The 21,440-nt window shown below is 39.9% G+C and overlaps 1 protein-coding gene across 4 annotated transcripts in view; it reads left to right on the top strand.

Annotated features, from left to right (window-relative positions):
* Nucleotides 1-21,440, top strand: part of LOC132392805 (double-stranded RNA-specific editase 1-like) — a 351,001-nt gene that overhangs the window by 275,994 nt on the left and 53,567 nt on the right. For all 4 annotated transcript variants that reach the window (XM_059967199.1, XM_059967197.1, XM_059967201.1 and 1 more), the window contains 3 exons: nucleotides 3,319-3,433; nucleotides 15,856-16,024; nucleotides 21,170-21,321. In XM_059967199.1, coding sequence (XP_059823182.1) covers nucleotides 3,319-3,433; nucleotides 15,856-16,024; nucleotides 21,170-21,321 — 436 coding nt within the window. The remainder of the gene's footprint in view (nucleotides 1-3,318; nucleotides 3,434-15,855; nucleotides 16,025-21,169; nucleotides 21,322-21,440) is intronic.

Below are 21,440 nucleotides of genomic sequence, written 5' to 3'. Positions count from 1 at the left end.
GCAAGTCCTGAGGCACATGCCTTCTACCTGATGGCAGCAACGAGAAGAAAGGATGGCCTAGGTGGTGGGTATCTCTGATGATGGATGCTGCTTTCCTACAACAGCATTTCATGTAGATTTGCTCAATGGTATACTGGGCAAAATCCACCTTTTTTTGTGGGATTTTCCATTCAGAGGCATTGGTGTTTCCATATCAGACTGTGATGCAGCCAGTCAATAAACATGCTCTCTACCACATATCTATAAAAGTTTGTCAAAGTTTTAGATGTCAAACCGAATCTCCTCAAGCTCCTAAGGAAGTCGAGATGCTGCCATGCTTTCCTCCAATTGCACTTGCTGGGTCCAGGACAGGTCCTTTAAAATAGTGACGCCCAGTGAATTTAAAGTTACTAGCCCTCTCCATCTCTGATCCTCCGTTGAGGACTGGCTCAGTGACCCCTGGTTTCCCTTTCCTGAAATCTGTAATTAGCTCTTTGATCTTGCTGACATCGAGTGAGGAGTTATTGTAATGTTCTCAGCCAAATTTTCAATCTTGCTCCTATATGCTGATTCACCCTTGCATAAATCTACCGTATTTAATGTGTAAGGGATGTAATTTTGGCAAAAATCAGACTCCTTTCAGCACAGACATTGTAGAGTTTATAAATTTTTCTAGAATTTGTTATAATTATAAACAAGAGTGGCATTACAAATTTCACATCATATGCTAGTGATATTAAACCAGATTCTGAATTAATTACAAAAATTATGATACATCCTGTGTTACAATATTTATATTCTAGCTACAATATTTATGAATGTTGTGGCGGTAGAAATGCACACTAAATGCACGTCAAAGCATTTTATTTGGATCACCTAATTCCTTTAATCAAGAGAAATCTTTCACCACAAGGAAATGATTTGATGTGAACAGCAGCTGGTTAATTGTCCAATTAATTCTAGGTTATCAAATATTTATTTAATTTACCATGAAATGTGTGCCTGGTTCATCTTCAGTTATTTGGAGTCTAAAATGATTAAATTCATGGCTTGATTTTATTGCAACAGTTTTATTACTTTCCACACATTATGCAATTAGTGCACACCTGCCTTATCTCCAACTGTAGTGTATTATCAAATTTGACTGGTTTTCAAACTCCAAGTGGTAGCTGCAGTTTACAGCTTTTGTTTTAATAATGACTCACAGTTCACGCTGTAAAATTTAGGCAACTGACGATTGCCTAAATATATCTGCACCACTGCTATAATATTGTGGGCGCATGCATGTTATGTGCTGTGCTGTGTAACTGAAAATAAGTTTCCATTTAAGGTTGGATTGAACCAGTTATTCACTAATCCTCACTTTTATGTCAATTGTAAGGAAAAAGCCTGTTGGCTGAAAGAATTTCTTCTGTCACACACTCCTTAATCAGATGATCAGATTTTCATATTCTCACACACTTGCTTTCCAACATGTATACACTGAGGTATAAACTCGTAAATTCTTCAGGAATGTCAGGTGCCATTCAAAAATTATAAAGTGTTTACCTTATTAAAACATCAGGGTAATTGCCAGTAAAGAGACTACGCATCCTTAGGTGAAGCAGCGATATATAAGAGAAGCTCAAGTACACTGGAACTGCATTGAGCACTAATTCGCAAAGTACTAATTTGTAAGAATATCCAGTCTGAGCAATCATGGGATGTAAAGCCCAATGCTTTGAAAAAAGACATCTGCTCATTCTGAGCTTCCTGGTAATTGCTGGCTGTTGAGCTAACTACTATATAGAAATATCTAGGCTGAGGAAAGTTGTGCAGTGAAACAAAGAGAAGGTAGACAGTATTTCTGTCAAATCCAATGAATGAGGAAAAAAGGTGTTGGGATCTGTCAGTAAAAACTACTGCGAAGACCCTAGCAATGATCTACTCTCATTATGTTATCCAAGGTGTAGACTTGACCCCATATCTCATCACTGAGTGGCCAAAAAACAGAAGTCCTTGCAGGCAGCCTCTCCATACCAATGAACGGAATAATTCAATGCAGTGGGAATGACAGTGACAGTGTAAGCCAGGGTTCATAGATTCCAGTGTTTAATTGAAGGACTTTTTCAGTTGACAACAGAGATTGAGGTGGTTGTGAGGTAAGGCTGGGTAATAGCATGTGGCAGTGCAAGGGGAGAATAGTAGGAATAGTGTTCATGTGTAAACGTAGTGAACTGGCATTAGGTCTTCTAGACAAGATGCAGAGAGCTTGCAGAGAAATTAGAATCTGATATAAAATCAGGGCCAGAGTAGGGATAAACCTTGTGAAAACTTAATTTTAAAAGGAAAGATGGAAATGGCAGATACAGTTGTGCAGTTGATGCTAACCTTGATGACATGAGTTCTTCCTGTCTGGTGTCTGAGATGAAGAAGGGTTTAAGAAAACAACACCAACATGAAGAATCAAGGACCTGTCGTGTACTTCATTGGGAACATACAGGAAAAATTAGGTTAATTTGGTGTAACAAGCAAAGAAAAGTAATGATTTTTGTAGAATATGAACACAAAGAAAAACTAAAGTTCACAGTAATACATGGTTAAAACTCAGTCTATCATGGAAAACATGAAGCAGATATTTGGTGCTCCATAAAATCTGTATGCATGCTTTCCATTTTTGTTATAATATTCATTGGGGAGTGCTGCCATTGCAGGAGAATGAACTCTTCCCATTAATTGCCAGCATGCCTGGGCCGGTAATAGAAAAGCCCTCAGAATTCTACTTAAGCATTTCCCCTCATAAACACCAAACATCCCCAAATGCTTTCAGTTTCTTACACCATGCTGTGATCCTGCCAAATGAGATGGCCAGTTCGTGCTAAATTTGTTTGGTTTTGTGGTGTCAACCATATCATTGAGCAATTGCATTACGATGGTTCAGATGTACTTTTCTTTGGAGCCAGCAATCAATAGAGAATATTTCTCTCATTATTCTGGGCTGAAAATAAAAACGATCCAAGTGGTGAAATGCTAGTTACCTCGCATGTGTATCTTGTGTCTGAATACAGAGGTGAGATTTATAAACGGAACTGACGAAGCATATTGTTGATCTGATAAAGCAAGTGGAATATAGGTATGTGATTGCCAAATCGTATTTTATGGTAATTGCAAAAGGTATTTGACCATTTTCAAAGAATTCTGTGTTTGATACATCAATGCTATTCAATTTTTAAATGTATCCTTAGTTTGGTAATTCGTATGTACTTCTGAGTAAATTAAAGTACACTGAGAGAAAATGTGGTTGGGAACAATGAATTGTAATGATTTGACCTAAATATCTGACCTCATTGCTCTGATCAGGTGCTGGCAGATGCTGTGGCTCGATTAGTGGTGGATAAATTCAGTGAACTGACTGACAACTTCACTTCACCTCATGCAAGGAGGAAAGTTCTTGCTGGTGTTGTCATGACTACAGGTATTTTACAATTTGTTTCACTTATGCACTTTTATGCTGGTTTCTTTGGAGTAAAGCAGATTCCATAAACTAATATTTACAATCTGTTGAATTTTTTAAATTAAAGTTTATGATAATAGATGCTGAAATTATAGACTCATCAATCACATGGAACAATTAGTGTGATGATAATATGTAAGAAAGATAAGAACAGAGACTTCTGCTATTAGTAAAATATTATCAATAGATAGTTGTATGTGGAACATGAATGCTGACATAGACCATTTGACTTAAATTTGCTGTTTCAGTGCTGTAAAGTTCTCTTTTCTCCCTGAAACCTCAGACTACTGGAGCTGTTCTGCAGATTACTAACTACTTGGAAGGATAATGAGGAACAAATAAATTTACAGAGAATTTGTAAATATATACAAATATAGAAGAGCAGTAGTAATTGGGGGCTTTATCTAAATATAAACTGAGTTAACTAATCTAAATATAACTAATATAAAATTTTGTTGGGGAGATGTATCTGTTTCAACATTTGGGAGAACTTTTATGGCAGCCTCTGATGCAACAAGAAAGGTGACATTGCCAATGTGTTTCTAAAACCGAGACAAGTCCTGTGGAACAAATACAGGGAAGGAACCTAGATGAACAAATACATCGAGGAAACAGTAAACATTAATATTGTGAGGCTTAAAACAGTTCTAGTAAAAGGGATCAACTCTCTTTGAGTAAAAATTGTTTGTTAAAGATAGACTAGTTTCAATGGGAAGTGCACAGATTTGGCCCAGATAAACTGGAATCAAAACTTGGCAGGCAAAAATGTAAGTGAATAGTGGGAAGGCTTTAAAGTGAGATTTTTCAGCTGCAGAGTCATTCTGAAGAGAGAAGAAAACTGAAACCAGTGGTTCATGCATGATCAGGTAGTCAGGAAAAAGAAACAGAAAAAAGGTTACTCTTTCCCTTCTTGACTACCAAATGCCACCGATTTTAATTTGTTGGTCTAGAGTGGAATTTGTTTTGTGTTCATTATGGTTCGTGTTTATGTTGCAAAGGGAAGGATTATCTGAAAAATTTTAAAAATAATAAAAGGTGATTTAGGAGTTTACAAAATTAGCCTTACAGTTATGTGGTGCAGCTATTACAAGCAGATATAAATTTTCTAACCAAATATATATGTGTGTTTCAGTAATTTTCATTTGAAACCAGCTGCTTGTATTTTTTAAAAATTGAGGTTTCCACCTCATCCACTTCTTGTCCCTACTGTCCCTGCTGCAACTGTTCTTCCCCTCACCCCCAGCCTCTCATGTTCATGGGCACCTTGCATATTCTGTACTGTTGCTCTCTCCTCTCCTGCCTATTTTATTCTTAATTCCAATGGAATTTAAAAGCAAAGAAATCTCAATGAGTCCTTGAAAAAGTCCATTTGGCCAAACTGGAGAATTGTGTCCAATCAATGAACTTGATGGTCTGAATGACCACTTTCCTTGTGTAATCTTTCTGTTAATAAATATTTAAATTTTATTTGACTGACTTGCTGTGAATTGTATTAACATTCGTGGTTTTCTATACTTGCCCTCTAAGCATACAAACTTCACCTCAGCTTTATAGTTGACTTGATTTTAAGTAGTGTAAGAATTCCCTCATTTCTAAATAGTGCAAAGAGAGCTATCGAACAAAACGTTTATCCTACAAAAACAGACATCCATGTAGCTCTTATGCAATGGGCACCAGAGGCTATTTGCTTCAAAGGAAAAGTTTTGATTTGTAAATGTCTTATCAAAATCGCCCTTTAATGAGAAGAATTTTATGTAACACAAAATATTTAAATAAATTAACATGAAAAATGATACTTTATCTCACCTAAACAGATTTATAAGCTGCATAAAAAATAGGAAACTGATGATTTACCGATTCTTGTCATGTGTGAAACACACCTTAACTTCCTTGCTGTGAAGGAAGGAGAGAAACTCTTTGTAAGAGCTATTTGGTCTGGTCACTGTACTTTAATCACAGACCTGCAATTTTATTTTCTTTTCAAGTATTTATCCAATTTGCTTTTAGAAATTATTATTGAGCCTACTTCAGACATCCTTTCAAGTAGTGCTTTCTAGAAAATAAAAGTTCCCTGTGTGAATTCTTCCTCCCTTGTATTGTCTGATGTTCTCCCAATTATTCTAAATTTTGATTAACAACCAAGAGTTTGGTTACCAACTCTATTGCCATCAGAAGCAACTCATTTTGTTCCTAAAAAATCTTTGATGTTTTTGAACATCTCTATCAAATCTCCCTTTAATCTTCTCAGCTTCATTGAGAACAAGACCAAACTTTTCTCCTCTCCACACATTTGAAATCCCCCATTCTAGTTAACATCCTCTTGAAGACTTGAGAGTTTTCCAAAAGTGCAGTGCCTCGTTATAGCTCAGGTACTTTGTAACATTGTTGGAGTGTTTATATTACTGACATGATACAGAGATGTTTTTAGTTTAATTTTGTTCATCAAAAGATACCAACACAATGTCATGTGTGGAAAATTTGTATGTTTAGAAATGTATTATGGAATACGTGAGACAAACTAGCACTAACTTGGGATTCCAACCCTACTCTGTGTACTGTTTGGGAGAGTGTGACTTAGTTTGGTCTGGTCTGTAGTGCTCTTTTGTTCTGTTATACATTTTGGATGCAGCTGCTTATATAACTAGTGTTTGGTCGCTTTACAGTGACAACAAAGGGATTTTTTTCCAGCCTATCCCTTGTTTTGGGTGGCCAGTTGTTTTCACCTTTGCATAAGCAGTTTGCATAAGTGCTAGCAATAATAGAGAAGCTTAGCATGCTTTCAACGGAAAAGCAAGCAGAGTGGTGAAGTTGCTGTCGTCCTAACAATAATCACTTCGCAGTATAGTTGACCAATGGAGAAAACAAATCAATTAGGGAATGCAAATCTAGAAATTGCAGAGAAGGTCCAAGCACACATTAGGTGTTAGGTACTATCGGGAACAAAGTAGAAAAAGTAATATAAATAGCAGTTTATTTTTAAGAATATAAGTAAATAAATCACTTAATAGTTCTTCAGTAGTTTTTCATCCCTAAAAGTATAATAATGTCAAATTTACAGAAACTTGCTCCCCTAGAGAGTTCATATGAGAGAAATGTCAGCTAATCCAGCACTTCCGGAATGAGGAGGATATAGCTGACCTGCAATGTTTCAATAGGTACATTTAATGTCAGAGAAATGTATACAATATACGTCCTGAAATTCTTTTTCTTCGCAAACATCCACAAAAACAGAGGAGTGCCCCAAGAAATGAATGACAGTTAAATATTAGAACCCCAAAGCCCCTCCCATGCATAAGCAGTAGCAAAGCAACAGCCCTCCCTTCCCCACCAGCAAAAATGCATCGGCACCCCCCCCCCCCCCCACCACCGAGCACTCAAGTGTGGTGCAACACATCAGTAGAGATACAGACTTGCAGTGCCCCAAAGACTTCTCGTCACCCGGTATTCGACATACCAGGCTCTCTCTCTCCCTGCTAAGGGAAAAAGAGGTGTCCACATTTCACAGTGAGAGGGGAGACATAACGAGACAACTTGCTGGTTTATGGTGTTAAAAGTCTGTTGTGTAGTTTTTTCCAAACTCTGTGCCCAAAGAACTCCGGTCCCTGGGCACTCAGCCAGCAACCAGCTCACTGCTTTTGATCATCTTTGTACTCCCACAACTCATCAGGTGGCAGCACCAACCCCGAATCAGCCCATCTGCAGAGCCACGAAAATCCAGCACCTTGAAGGTGCACTTGTCTTCCAGGCCGCATCATTGGCATATCGAAAAGCGGTCAGTCATGAGGCCCTGAGAGCAGGTCCCATTTATAGACAATAGGTGCAGAAGTGGACCATTCGGCCCTTTGAGCCTGCACCGCCATTTTGAGATCAGGGCTGATCATCTACTATCAATACCCGGTTCCTGCCTTGTCCCCATATCCCTTGATTCCCCTATCCATAAGGTACCTATCTAGCTCCTTCTTAAAAGCATCCAGAGAATTGGCCTCCACTGCCTTCCGAGGCAGTGCATTCCAGACCCCCACAACTCTCTGGGAGAAGAAGTTTTTCCTTATCTCTGTCCTAAATGACCTACCCCTCATTCTCAAACCATGCCCTCTGGTACTGGACTGTCCCAGCATCTGGAACATATTTCCTGCCTCTATCTTGTCCAATCGTTTAATAATCTTATATGTTGCAATCAGATCCCCTCTCAATCTCCTTAATTCCAGCGTATACAAGCCCAGTCTCTGTAACCTCTCTGCGTAAGACAGTCCGGACATCCCAGGAATTAACTTTGTGAATCTACGCTGCACTTCCTCTACAGCCAGGATGGCCTTCCTTAACCCTGGAGACCAAAACTGTACACAATACACCAGGTGTGGTCTCACCAGGGCCCTGTACAAATGCAAGAGGATTTCCTTGCTCTTGTACTCAATTCCCTTTGTAATAAAGGCCAGTATTCCATTTGCCCTCTTCACTGCCTGCTGCACTTGCTCATTCAACTTCAGTGACTGATGAACAAGGACTCCTAGATCTCTTTGTATTTCTCCCTTACCTAACTTTACACCGTTCAGATAATAATCTGCCTTCCTGTTCTTACTCCCAAAGTGGATAACCTCACACTTATTCACATTAAACGTCATCTGCCAAGTATCTGCCCACTCACCCAGCCTATCCAAGTCGCCCTGAATTCTCCTAACATCCTCATCACATGTCACACTGCCACCCAGCTTAGTATCATCAGCAAACTTGCTGATGTTACTCTCAATGCCTTCATCTCAATTGTTGACGTAAATCGTAAACAGCTGTGGTCCCAATACCGAGCCCTGTGGCACCCCACTAGTCACCAGCTGCCATTCCAAGAAACACCCATTCACCATTACCCTTTGCTTTCTATCTGCCAACCAGTTTTCTATCCATGTCAATATCTTCCCCCCAATGCCATGAGCTCTGATTTTACCCACCGATCTCCTATGTGGGACCTTATCAAATGCCTTCTGAAAATCAAGGTACACTACATCAACTGGATCTCCCTTGTCTAACTTCCTGGTTACATCCTCGAAAAACTCCAATAGATTAGTCCAGCATGATTTGCCCTTGGTAAATCCATGCTGGCTCGGCCCAATCCTATCACTGCTATCTAGATATGCCACTATTTCATCTTTAATAATGGACTCTAGCATCTTCCCCACAACTGATGTTAGGCTGACAGGACGATAGTTCTGTTTTCTCCCTCCCTCCTTTCTTAAAAAGTGGGATAACATTAGCCATTCTCCAATCCTCGGGAACTGATCCTGAATCTAAGGAACATTGGAAAATGATTACCAATGCATCCGCAATTTCCGGGGCCACCTCCTTTAGTACCCTAGGATGCAGACCATCTGGACCTGGGGATTTGTCAGCCTTCAGTCCCATCAGTCTACTCATCACTGTTTCCTTCCTAATGTCAATCTGTTTCAATTCCTCTGTTACCCTAAGTCCTTGGCCCATCCATACATCTGGGAGATTGCTTGTGTCTTCCCTAGTGAAGACAGATCTAAAGTACTTATTAAATTCTTCTGCCATTTCTCTGTTTCCCATAACAATTTCACCCAATTCATTCTTCAAGGGCCCAACATTGTTCTTAACTATCTTCTTTCTCTTCACATACCTAAAAAAAGCTTTTGCTATGCTCCTTTATATTCCTGGCTAGCTTGCATTCGTACCTCATTTTTTCTCCCCATATTGCCTTTTTAGTTAAGTTCTGTTGTTCCTTAAATTTCCCAATCATCTGTCCTCCCATTCACCTTAGCTCTGTCATATTTCCTTTTTTTAAAAAAAATGCTATGCAGTCTCTGACTTCCTTTGTCAACCACTGTGGCCCCTTTCCCCCCTTTGAATCCTTCCTTCTCTGGGGGATGAACTGATTTTGCACCTTGTGCATTATTCACAAGAATACCTGCCATTGCCATTGCAAAGAACTGAAGTCAGCGTGTAACTCCAGGTCGGGGTCTTCAAAATAACCTTGAAAGGGGAAAAAAAGGAGGTATCAAAGATAGAAATAAAGCTGTTTCCAAAGGTGCAAGCAAAGGAGTTACCATTAGGTGCCATCATCCTCCTTAAGTTGTAGAGAATTGGCAGATGTACTCCAAATGTCCTTTACTGAGTTGGTGTGCACTCCAAGAGAACCACTGATTGAGACTTCAGACCAGAAAGAAAGAGTCAGTTGGGTGACCGTGGGAAGAAAGTACAGGGTAAGAGGTGCACACTGTCCAGGGGCATCAAACCCAGAGATGGAAGTGTCCATCCATTTTGAACATCTAATGATGCTCAATAATGACCATGAAACCTCTGAGGCGGTAGGCGGGACAGAGGAGCTGCACAGGACCTTCTCTAAACCTAAATCTAAAGTCCATAAAAAGGAAGTAGTGATAGTAAGGGACTCAATTATTGGGGGAGTTGAGAATCAGGTGTATACTGACAAGGAGTCTCGCACGGTGTGTTGCCTACTAGGAGCATGAGTAGGAGATTTCCCAAGATGAGTAGATAAGCTCCTGGCCAGAGCTGGGGTGGATCCAGTAGTCATTGTCCACATCAGAACAAATGACGTGGGTAAGGGTAGGCTGTCAGTTCTGCAAGACAAATTTAAAGGGAAGCTTAGGGACAGAACTGACCAGGTGGCCTTCTCGGAAGTTCTGCCTGTGCCATGCACTAGTCCAGGTAAGATAGAGGAGATTGGAAGATTTAATGTGTGGCTCAAATCATGCTGTAGGGGCTTAGGTTTTTGGAACATTGGGGTGCCTTTTGGGGCAGATGGAACCTGTACTGCCGGGATGGGTTTTGTTTGAACCAGAGGGGCACTAATGTAGTGTGCAGGTGTATGCTTCAATTAGTTGATGACTGTTTAAACTAGGAAATGGGTGTGGGGGTGAGGAACAAAGAACTTACCCCCACAACTGTTTAAACACCATAATGAAGAATAACATACTAGGACAAAATCCGATAATAGGCTTCAAATATTTAAAAATGGGTTGGAATAGGATGAAAAACATCAGTAATAGACTAAGGATGACCCGTATAAATGCAAGAAGTATTAAGAATGAAATAAATGAGCTGGAGTTATATGCAAGTGTGTATAAGTTTCATATAATAGCTAGCTGAAACCTGACGGACCTCGAAGGATGGTGATGAAAATGGTATTAAAGGATGTACTTTACTGAGGAAAGATAGGCAAGATTAGAAAGGAAGAGGAGTAGCCATGTACATAAGAGAGAATTTAAGCATGATTCAGCTTATGACAGGAGATGAATCAAGACAGTAAAGATATCTGGGTGAGAATTGAAAGCTATAAGGATAAAGGATTGGGTATATGTTATAGACCCCTAATGCTGATAGTGATTTAAATAAACAACTATCAGAATATTAGGAAAGCAAGTTCTGAGGGTAATGTTATAGTTATAGAAGATTTTAATTTCCCAAATATTGAGTGAGAGAACCCAGTGACTAATGGATTACAGGAAAGTGAATTCATTGAGTTAATGAATGATTGTTTTTTGACCTAGTATGTTAATGCACCAACAAGAGGGAAGGCCTGTCTAGATTTGATATTCCGTGACAATCAGGATAGAATTTTGAGTACAGAAGTTGAGCCTTTAGGAACAAGCGATGATAACATTGTTAGTCTTGAGGCTTTTTTGAGAGTATATCAGTTAAAAACCAAAGCCATTAAATTGAATTTTGGAAAACCAAAGTTTGAGCAGATGCGGCAAAGACTTCAGAAGGTAAACTGGAAGGAACTGCTTGACATTAAGTCAGTTTAAGAACAATAAGGTCGATTTAAAGAGGTAATACACATGGTGCAGAAAGTGTTCCCAAGGTTAGGTGAAGCAATAAAAACTATAGATCATCTACATGTATGAATAAAGATATACATTAAAAAATGAAGAAAAGACAGGTATATAAGGAATACAGAAAAAATAGTAATGATGTTAATGGTAGGGCATATGAAAATATGAGAGCTATAGCTGAGAGGGAAATTCAGGTTGACAAAAAGCAGATTGAGAAGGAGAAACCTACAGACTTTCACAGCTACCTGGACTATTCCTCTTCCCACCCTGTCTCTTGCAAAAAGGCTATCCCCTTCTCACAATTCCTCCATCTTCGCAGCATCTGCTCTCAGGATGAGGCTTTTCTTTCCAGGACGAAGGAGATGTCTTCCTTTTTTAAGCAAAGGGGGCTTCCCTTCGTGCACCATCAACTCTGCTCTCAAACGCATCTCTCCCATTTCCCGCACATCTGCCCTCACCCCATCCACCCACCACCCCACTCGGGATAGGGTTCCCCTTGTCCTTACCTACCACCCCACCAGCCTCCAGGTCCAACATATAATTCTCCGTAACCTCCGCCACCTCCAACGGGATCCCACTACCAAACACATTTTTCCCTCCCCACCTCCCTTCTGCTTTTCGCAGGGATCGCTCTCTACGCGACTCCCTTGTCCATTCGTCCCCCCCCCCCCCCCCCCCCATCTCTTCCCACCGATCTCCCTCCTGGCACTTATCCTTGTAAACGGAACAAGTGCTACACCTGCCCTTACACTTCCTCCCTCAACACCATTCAGGGCCCCAGACAGTCCTTCCAGGTGAGGCAACACTTCACCTGTGAGTCGGCTGGTGTGGGTGCGCCCGGAGTGGCCTTTTATATATTGGCGCGACTCGACTCAGACTGGGAGACGGTTTCGTGGAACACCTACACTCGGTCCGCCAGAAAAAGCAGGATCTCCCAGTGGCCACACATTTTAATTCCACGTCCCATTCCCATTCTGATATGTCTATCCATGGCCTCCTCTATTGTCAAAATGAATCCAAACTCAGGTTGGAGGAACAACACCTTATATACTGGCTGGGTGGCCTCCAACCTGATGGCATGAACATTGACTTCTCTAACTTCCTTTAATGCCCCTCCTCCCCTTCTTACCCCATCCCTGACATATTTAGTTGTTTGCCTGTTCTCCATCTCCCTCTGGTGCTTCCCCCCCCCCCCTTTTCTTTGTCCTGAGGCCTCCCGTCCCTTGATCCTTTCCCTTCTTCAGCTCTGTATCACTTTCACCAATCACCTTTCCAGCTCTTAGCTTCATCCCACCCACTCCGGTCTTCTCCTATCATTTTGCATTTCCCCCTTCCCCCCACTACTTTCAAAATCTCCAGGGCTGAACAGCATATATCCAAAGGTACTTAAAGGTTAATAACCAAATTACAGGCGGTAGGGATTCAGGGTAATGTGTGAGAATGCATGTAGAATTAGCTCAAAAACAGAAAACAACAAGTTGTAGTGAGAGAATCATTTTCACACCTAGGAGCTGTTAAAAGTGGGGTTCCTCAGAGATCAGTTGTGGGGCCGCTGCTGTTTTTAATTTACTTTGATAACTTTGGATAAGTACATAACAAATAAACTAGTAAAGTTTGCTGATGGCACAAAATTAGACGGACAGGCTGATAACATTCAGGCACCAGAATCAATGCAGTTAGATCTAAACAAAATCCAGATGTCGGCAGATGAAATTTAATGCAAGTAAATGTAAAATATTACATAGAGGAAATAGAAATATTAGGTATAAATATATAATGGGGGTTCTTGAATTAGAAAGTGCACTGTCAACATCTAGACAACTCACAGAAGTGGTTAAGAATGCTAATAGAACGTTGAACTATATAATGCATTCAGTGGAGTTCAAGTCCAGCGATGTTCTCCTTAAGTTGTATCATGCACTTGTGAGGCCACACCTTGAGTACTATGTACAGTTTAGGTCTTCCTATTTTGTGAGGGATGTGAAGGCACTGGAGAGAGCTCAGAGAAGGGTGACAAGACTCATTCCAGGTCTGTGGGGTATGAGCTGTGAAGAAAGATTGAAAGAATTTAATCCTTTTAGCCTAAGGAGAGGAGACATGACAGAAGTGTTCAAAATCATTAGGGATATAAGGAAGGTGGATGCCAGCTACTACTTCAGAATTAATCCATTAATGAGGGCACTGCGCCATAGCTGGAGACTGGTTAAAGGGAAATTTCAGACTAACATCAAGAAGCTTTTCTTTACACTGTGAGTTACAGACACGTGGAACAAACTACCTGGTTGTGTAGTTGAAAGTAGTACTTTAAGATACTTTCAAATCTAAACTGGATAGTTTTTCAACACACTGCATGAGTAGGAATTTGGCACGCTTTGTTGGGCAGAATAGCCTGAACTTGTCAAAAACCTCCTAATGTTCTAATTTCAAAGTTCAAAAGTACGAAGTTCAAAGTACATTTTATTATTAAAGTATGTATACTTTATACAATCTTGAGATTCATCTCCTTACAGGCAGCCAAGAAACAAAGAACCCCAGCAGAATGCCTTATAAACAAAAGAAGACTGTCCAAGCTCCCAGTGTGCAGAGAGAGAAAACAACAAACCTTGTAGACGATAAAAGCAAGGAAACAAGCTTTTTGTTTGTTTCAGAACTGAAGTTCACAACGCCAAGCTGCAGCTAATCCAGAAGATGGTTGCAGGCTGCAACCTCAGTCCAGCACAGAGATAAGCAAACCCTGCAGAGCAGCGAGCTGAACTGGCTCCTTTCTCACCTCCACTTCAGTCTGGCTCTGTGCTTAAATCATCCTAACCTTGGACCATTCCTCACTCTTGGACTCAGGCTGTCACTTCAATACACACTTGGGCTTAGGCTTTGCTGTGTCGATGTGGCCAGTTCCTGACCTTTCCAATTCAGCTCAGTTCTTGGAAAAATCAAACCTTGGATCTTTCCTCACCTCTCCTTGGCTTTGCCACATTGAATTGAATCTCAGACCACTCCGGCCTGGACGTGCTGCAGCTGTCCCATGCCAGCAAGACTCCAGCACACACAGCGAAAATGCTAGGTCATGCAGACAATTCAGCTCAACTCTGACAGGGAATCCACTGGCCACTGTTTGCAGCAATCGTTTACCAGAAAAAAGTAAAAAGTTGCTTTCTTTGTTTCTTTGGCCACCAGCAAGTAGTTGTTATGCTTTACCAGCATCACCTTAAGCCGGAAGTTCTTTGAACTTTGAAAGATGGTAATGATAACTGGACAAGTTTTTTACAAAGTTATTTGATGAACTTCTTATTGTTTGTAAAATATCTTATTTTGATGAACAAACAGTTAAGAGTGTTGAGTGTTAAGAGATGATTGCCAGAGGATGAAGGCAGAGCATATTTCTTAAAGTTACAAGATTTGTTTTAATTTGGACATGTGAGGGGCTCTCATTTCATATCTTTACATTGATTTTCAGGTGTTCTCTGAGGTATCACTGTATTTCTTATCCCACACATTAAATTAAAATAAATTATAGTAGGAAGCATTGGGAATGATCTTCATTGTTCAAAATTATGGCCATTTCATTGACTATTCTCTGTGGTCCCAACATACTGATGTAGTTATAAAGAAGGCAAGACAGCAACTATACTTTATTAGGAGTTTGAAGAGATTTGATATGTCAACAAATACACTCAAAAACTTCCATAGATGTACCAATGTACAGTGGTTGCATCACTATGTGGTATTGGGGGGGGGGTGAGGGGGCTACTACACAGAACCAAAAGAAGCTGCAGAGGGTTGTAAATTTAGTCAGCTCCATCTTGGGTACCAGCTTACAGGATATCTTCAAGAGGCGGTGTCTCAAAAAGGCAGCATCCTTTATTAAGGACCTCAGCACCCAAGGCGTACGTTTGCTCACTGTTACCATCAGATAGGAGGTACAGAAGCCTGAAGGCACACACTCAGCGATTCAGGAACAGCTTCTTTCCCTCTGCCATCCGATTCCTAAACGGACATTGAACTCTTGCACTCTACCTCACTTTTTAAAAATATATAGTATTTCTGTTTTTTGCACTATTTTAATCTAGTCAATATATGTATACTGTATAAAGTATACTGAATAAGATTTACTTACTTATTATTATTTTATATTTTCTTATATATTATGTATTGCATTGAACTGCTTCTACTAAGTTTACAAATTTCACATCACATACTAGTGATAATAAACCTGATTCTGGTTTAGGCATCAGTGATGAGGATGTATAAGTAAATGTATCAATTAAAGACTGAAAAGAGGAGTGCAGAGTAAAAGCATCTAATAGTTTGCCTCAGGAAAGGGGCAATTGCATCTATTGAAGGAAAAATGGGCATCGGTATTTATAGCAGATAATGTATGACTTGGAGAGAAAATAGGGCACTGAAATTCTTTTACTATTGCCGTAACATTGATGCAGTTAACAATTAGCCAATTGGTTGTCTTTGGCATAAATGTGTTTTATTTCTCAAAATGTATTTTATTGACTTTTGTTTCCTGCCTTTGATCCTCCGCTCATTCTTTCCCTCCTCCGCTCCCTCATCCCTACTTTGGGAAATCAGGAACTGATGTCAAAGATGCAATGGTTATATGCGTTGCCACTGGAACTAAATGCATCAATGGCGAATATATGAGTGACCGGGGCTTGGCTCTGAATGATTGTCATGCGGAAATTGTTGCACGTCGATCTCTCATCCGGTTTCTCTATTCCCAAATGGAGTGTCATTTAAGGTGGGTGGAATTAAAGAATCTTGTGCTCTCTCACAGTTTATAATTGCTCTATTACACTGCAGTTTATAATCTTACATAGAAATTATGTGCTGTTGTGATTTATGGGTTGCAGGTATCTTTTTGCAGTTCCATCAGCTGTTGTCTTAAATCACTTCCCCCTCTCCTCTTCATTCACACCTTTAACAATATACAAGATGCTTTGGTGCTTTGTTCCTTCAATGCCTCCTACACATAAATCCCACACTTCACTTCAAGCCCTGGACCCCATCAGGCTATAAATGATGTATCCATTAATTTCCAAGTTGACCTGATCTGCCTTTCTAAATCTAATTTGCAGTAAATTGTAGATAGCCTGACCACCATGCCAGCAGACATTGTAGCTACTTCCGTATTTTTATTTTCCTTTGTTTCGTTGACAGAAGAACTGAGTAGTTGTAAAAGTAATTGAGTAGTCAAGCTTGTCTCCAGCGCTTTTTAACATAGAATCTAGTGCCTTCCCGGTGTATTTGACAAATAGAATCTTCTCAAGCTTTCAGCTGGCTACAGTTACCAATTTCACCAACGTTTTAATGACAAACTCTGCCATCTTGGTCAGGGATGAATCCTGGACATGTCTAGTCCAGTGGTATTTATAACCCTGTTGTTCATCTTTTCTGTTTGGTTAGTCCTCATCCTAACAGATTTCCACTCTCACCTTGTTTATAATCAAATTCCAGTTCTTATTTACAGCAAGACCTTTGTCTTTATTAAAAACTTTTCCTCTTGTTTTATTTCAATAGCTTCCTTCACCAGGTACTCCCTAAAGCCAGTGGCGCAACACAGTAGTTTTGAGCTGTCGAAGTCAATCCTGTGGCCATTGCAAACACAATGTTTTGTTACCACCAATTTCTACAGGTAACCCAAATGGATACAACTCCTGTGCTCCTTGATGCAGGTTTCCAACATGCTGGCTGATATACACTGCTCCGTATTCACAGGGAATTCTGTAAATGCTAGCTGTCCTGAGTTCCAGTTCATTTTTTGACCTGTGTAAATAGTGTGGCCTCTTGGACTCTAGGCACTCCAACAGTTCCACAACCATCTGAACATCCAAGTATTCAATTTACGATAGAGATGGAGAAGAATGATTGCTTCACATTCCTGGACACTTATACGACGGATCTGGAGAGTAGCTTTGGATATGACCTCTGTCGGAAACCCACTCATGCAGGCTTGTACCTCGCCAGTAACGGCTACCATCACACCTTCCAGCATAGAGTGTTTCTTTCTACTTTGATTGACCGTGCAAACACTATCTTGGACTCTATGAGGAAATAAAACAATTATGCACAGAATGGCTACAAGGTGAAGGAAGTCACTTGGGCCCTTAAGAGGGCCAAAGAAAAAAACCAGGAAACCTAACAACAAGGAGAAACCAGTCACGACTGCCTGTCTTCCCTATATTTGCACAGTTTCTGGAGGGATCACCAGGATCCTGAAGTAATACAGGTCCACAATCCCTTATCTGAAATTCTGAATTCCAAAAGGCTCTGAAAACTGAAGTTTTTTTTGCCAACAGCTGACATCACTGGTGTGATATGGCAGCACTGCAGAGGCTGCCAGACATCAGTTGTGGCTCAGCACTCATACTGGTTACATGTGCATTTGCTGTTCACTGATATTTTGTGTTCACTGTTGACTTTGTGTTTAATTTCACTGTGAAAATGTCAAAAAGAGCTGCAGATAACCCTCTGGGTAACAATGAGAAAAAGAGAAGGAAGCATCAATCATTATCAATAACGCAGAAAGTGGAGTTACTGCAGAAGCTTGATCGTGGTGTGTCTGTGCGGCGTCTTACTGAAGAATATGGTGTTGGAACTACCACTGTATATGATTTAAAGAAACAGAAAGACAAGTTACTGAAGTTTTATAGTGACAGTGACGTTCTACATTTATTCCAATAAGTCATTTACCATGTGTTTGATTCAGTTCGTTTTAAGCTGTATATTTTTATTTTTTTATTGAATGTTTTTGTTGGAAATAAAATATTTTTCTTGTCATTATTCCCTAAACAATACAGTATAACAACTATTTACATAGCATTACATTGTATTAGGTATTATAAGTAATCTAGAGATGATTTAAATTATACGGGGGGGGGGGGGGTCCCAGAACCAATTAGGATGGATTCTGAAATCCGAAAAATCCTGAATTATAAAATGTAACTGGCCCCAAGGATTTTGGATAAGGGATTGTGGACCTGTACTGGATTAATACCATCCACAAACCCAAGGAGGCTCAAATCGCAGCTTACGCAGATCAGAGATGAGCTGGGACCTCAGGACGACTGGCATTTACAAGATTCCCCATGAATGAGAAGCAGCATATGTCGGCCAGATGGGATGCATGATAGAACTCTGCATCGAGGAGCACAGGAGGTGTATCCCATTTGGGTTACCCAGAGAAATTGGTAGTAGCAGAAGATTGCGTTCACAATGACCATAGGATTGACCTCAACAGCACAAAACTACTGTGTCGCAGCAGTGTTTTTTGGGAGTACCTGGTGAAGGAAGCCATTGAAATAAAAGTAGAGGAAAAGAATTTCAACAATAACGGTCTTGCTCTAAGTAAGAACTGAAATTCAATTGTAAACAAGGTGGAATAGCGGAAACCTAATTGGATGAGGACTAACCAGTCAGGAGGGATGGATGACAGGGGGTATAAATACCATAGACTTGGGCATGCCCAGGCATCATTCCTGATGAAGATGGCAGAGCTTGTCATCTTATCATCGATTAAACCTGATACCTGTGCCTGGCTGGAAGCCTGAGAAGATTGTATTTGGCTTTTTAACATACTTTCAAAAACTGAGTAGGTTATTTCTACAACACCTTGTTTTAACTACTCAGACAAAATTTCACCCATAATCAGCACCCTCAAAGTAACAAATTACGCTATCTATGACAGCTTTAATCTCAGTGTGGCCTTTAATATGGAATCTAGTCCATTCCTTAATTTCTGAACATTCAAAGTTCAAAGTAAGCTTATTACTAAAGTAAATATATGTCACCATATATTATCCTGAGATTCATTTTCTTGCAAGTATTGACAGTAGAACAAAGAAAAACATTGGGATCAATGAAAACAACACAGAAAGACTGACCGATATGCAAAAGACAAACTCTGCAAATACAAAAATGAAATAAATACATAGAAAATGAATAATACTGAAAACATGAGTTGTAGAGTCCTTGAAAGCAAATTCATATGTTGTGGAATCATCCCAAAACCAACCCCCTCCTTTCTTTGCTTAACATCAACTGCACTCTCTCTCCTTGCTCACCTTTGCTTCGACCCCCAGAGACTTCAGTTGGTCCAAAGTGCTGTGTTTGTAATCCAATGTCATGGTTTGACACGAGACTGCAGATACCAGAATCTGGAGCAATACAGAAAGCGCTGGAGGAATTTAGCAGGTCAGGCAAACTTAACTGAGGGCCCCTTCATCTGGACTGGGATCGCCTACGTGATCTCTCAGTTCTGTTATTCTCAAGTTGAAAATACTTATTCTCATGTTTGATACACTGCATAATGCTTTTTCTTTTTAACTCTTTCTAAACATTTACTTCCTCTGACCAACCTTTGATTTCCTTCTTGACTTCTTTGACATTGCCACCTCGTTGCTCCGCTTTAATGTCTTCCTTAAATCCTAATTTTGGCCAGCTCTATTATCTTTATTTGCTTCTCTGTCTTCTTTTTGTTTTCGAGCCTCAGTGAATCACCTTAGATTAATAATGCATTTAATTTGCTTTATAAATCTATGAAGGCAAACGAGGCTGCAAATGCTGCTTCCTGCTACGTTCACATGATAGATAGGTTCTCCTACACCTCTTCCAACCCAATCTACTGCATTTGGTGATTATGGTATGCCCTCCTGTACTTTGTAGAAACCAAGCATTGACTAGTCAACTAGGTACTTGCACTCCATCTCCAACATCCATCTCAAGTATCCAGTTGTATGTGATCTTTACTCTCTTTCCCACTCCTACACTTGATCTTCTCCTTTGCTACTGTGACGTCAAGCACCAGTGGGAAGAATAATATCTCATATTCCACTTTGGTATCTTACAATCAAATGTTTCAAAATTCGATTTTCTGATTTCAATTAACCCACGCACTGGTTGATGTTCTCCCACGCGTATTTAGCTGTCCACCTAGTTTTCTTCTTTGTTTACATTTCCCATCTTCTCCCACTTCCCCTATTGTTCCATCTTTCCTTCATCCCCTCCACAAATGATTTCATGGTCATAGTATAGAACACTACAGTGCACAAATAGGCCCTTCATTCCATCTAGTCCATGCTGAACTATTCCCCATCAGCCTCTGTTCCACCAATAACTGATATTGCTATGCACTGTCAACCCTTCTTTTACACTCTCTCAGTCCTGATGCAGGTTCTCGGCCCAAAATGTCGACATACACCTTTTGCCTGCATAAATGTTGTTTTACCCACTGAGTGCTTCCAACATTCTGCTTTGTAAATGCATGTTGTTGTAATAGATACTGAGAAGGAATGAAAATATTCATATATATTCCAACTTTCTGTAAATTCATTTCCAGGATCTGGATAAACTGGAACTCATCCCTAAGTGTTTTTGACAAAATACTATTGATCCACTATCTAACCACCTGCAGATTTTGAGAATTTTGGGTAAGGAGTTCTAGTAGTGATAGGGAAGGAATGTGAAATGTGTCCATATATGGATAGTGTATGACTTGGAAGAGAAGTTCCAGGTGCTTCTGTTCTTGCAGCTTCTAGATGCAGTCAAGAAATTGTAATAGGGATACTAATATGTGATCCCTTGTGCCGCTAAAATGAGATGACAAGTAGATTTCAACTTTTCTGGATAAAGGAAGTTCAGTTCTATCCATTGTTTTATCAATCTCATAATGCTCTTCAGGAGTATACCATTTCCCTCTTTCCAAATATTCCAATGCATTTGGTAAGTGTGTTGGAAAAATACTTGAATCTTTTATACTTAAGTCTAAAGTAACCTTGAGTAATATATTTAAATGTACTTTCTTTGCATGTAGCTTGGCACACACAATTGCAATGATATATCTAAAGTACATAAAGTTGTACAAATAATACTTTGTTCTCTTTTAAAGCAACAAAACAGAAGACCATCATAAATCCATTTTTATTCGGTGCGAAGGTGGTGGTTTCAAAATGAAAGAAAATGTGCAGTTCCACCTTTATATCAGTACATCACCGTGTGGAGATGCCCGTATCTTCTCCCCACATGAGGCAGCAGTAGAGGGTAAGGATTTTTTATCCATTTCTTTAGCAGAAATATAACAAGGGAAGAAGTCATCCACAATTTTAGTCACTACCTGACTTTTGTGAATGAAGATGGTCACCTCAACAAATTTTAGATAT

The sequence above is a fragment of the Hypanus sabinus genome, chromosome 4 (genome assembly GCF_030144855.1).
Source record: "Hypanus sabinus isolate sHypSab1 chromosome 4, sHypSab1.hap1, whole genome shotgun sequence".
Classification (NCBI taxonomy): domain Eukaryota; kingdom Metazoa; phylum Chordata; class Chondrichthyes; order Myliobatiformes; family Dasyatidae; genus Hypanus; species Hypanus sabinus.
This window is presented reverse-complemented; position numbering and strand designations above follow the sequence as displayed.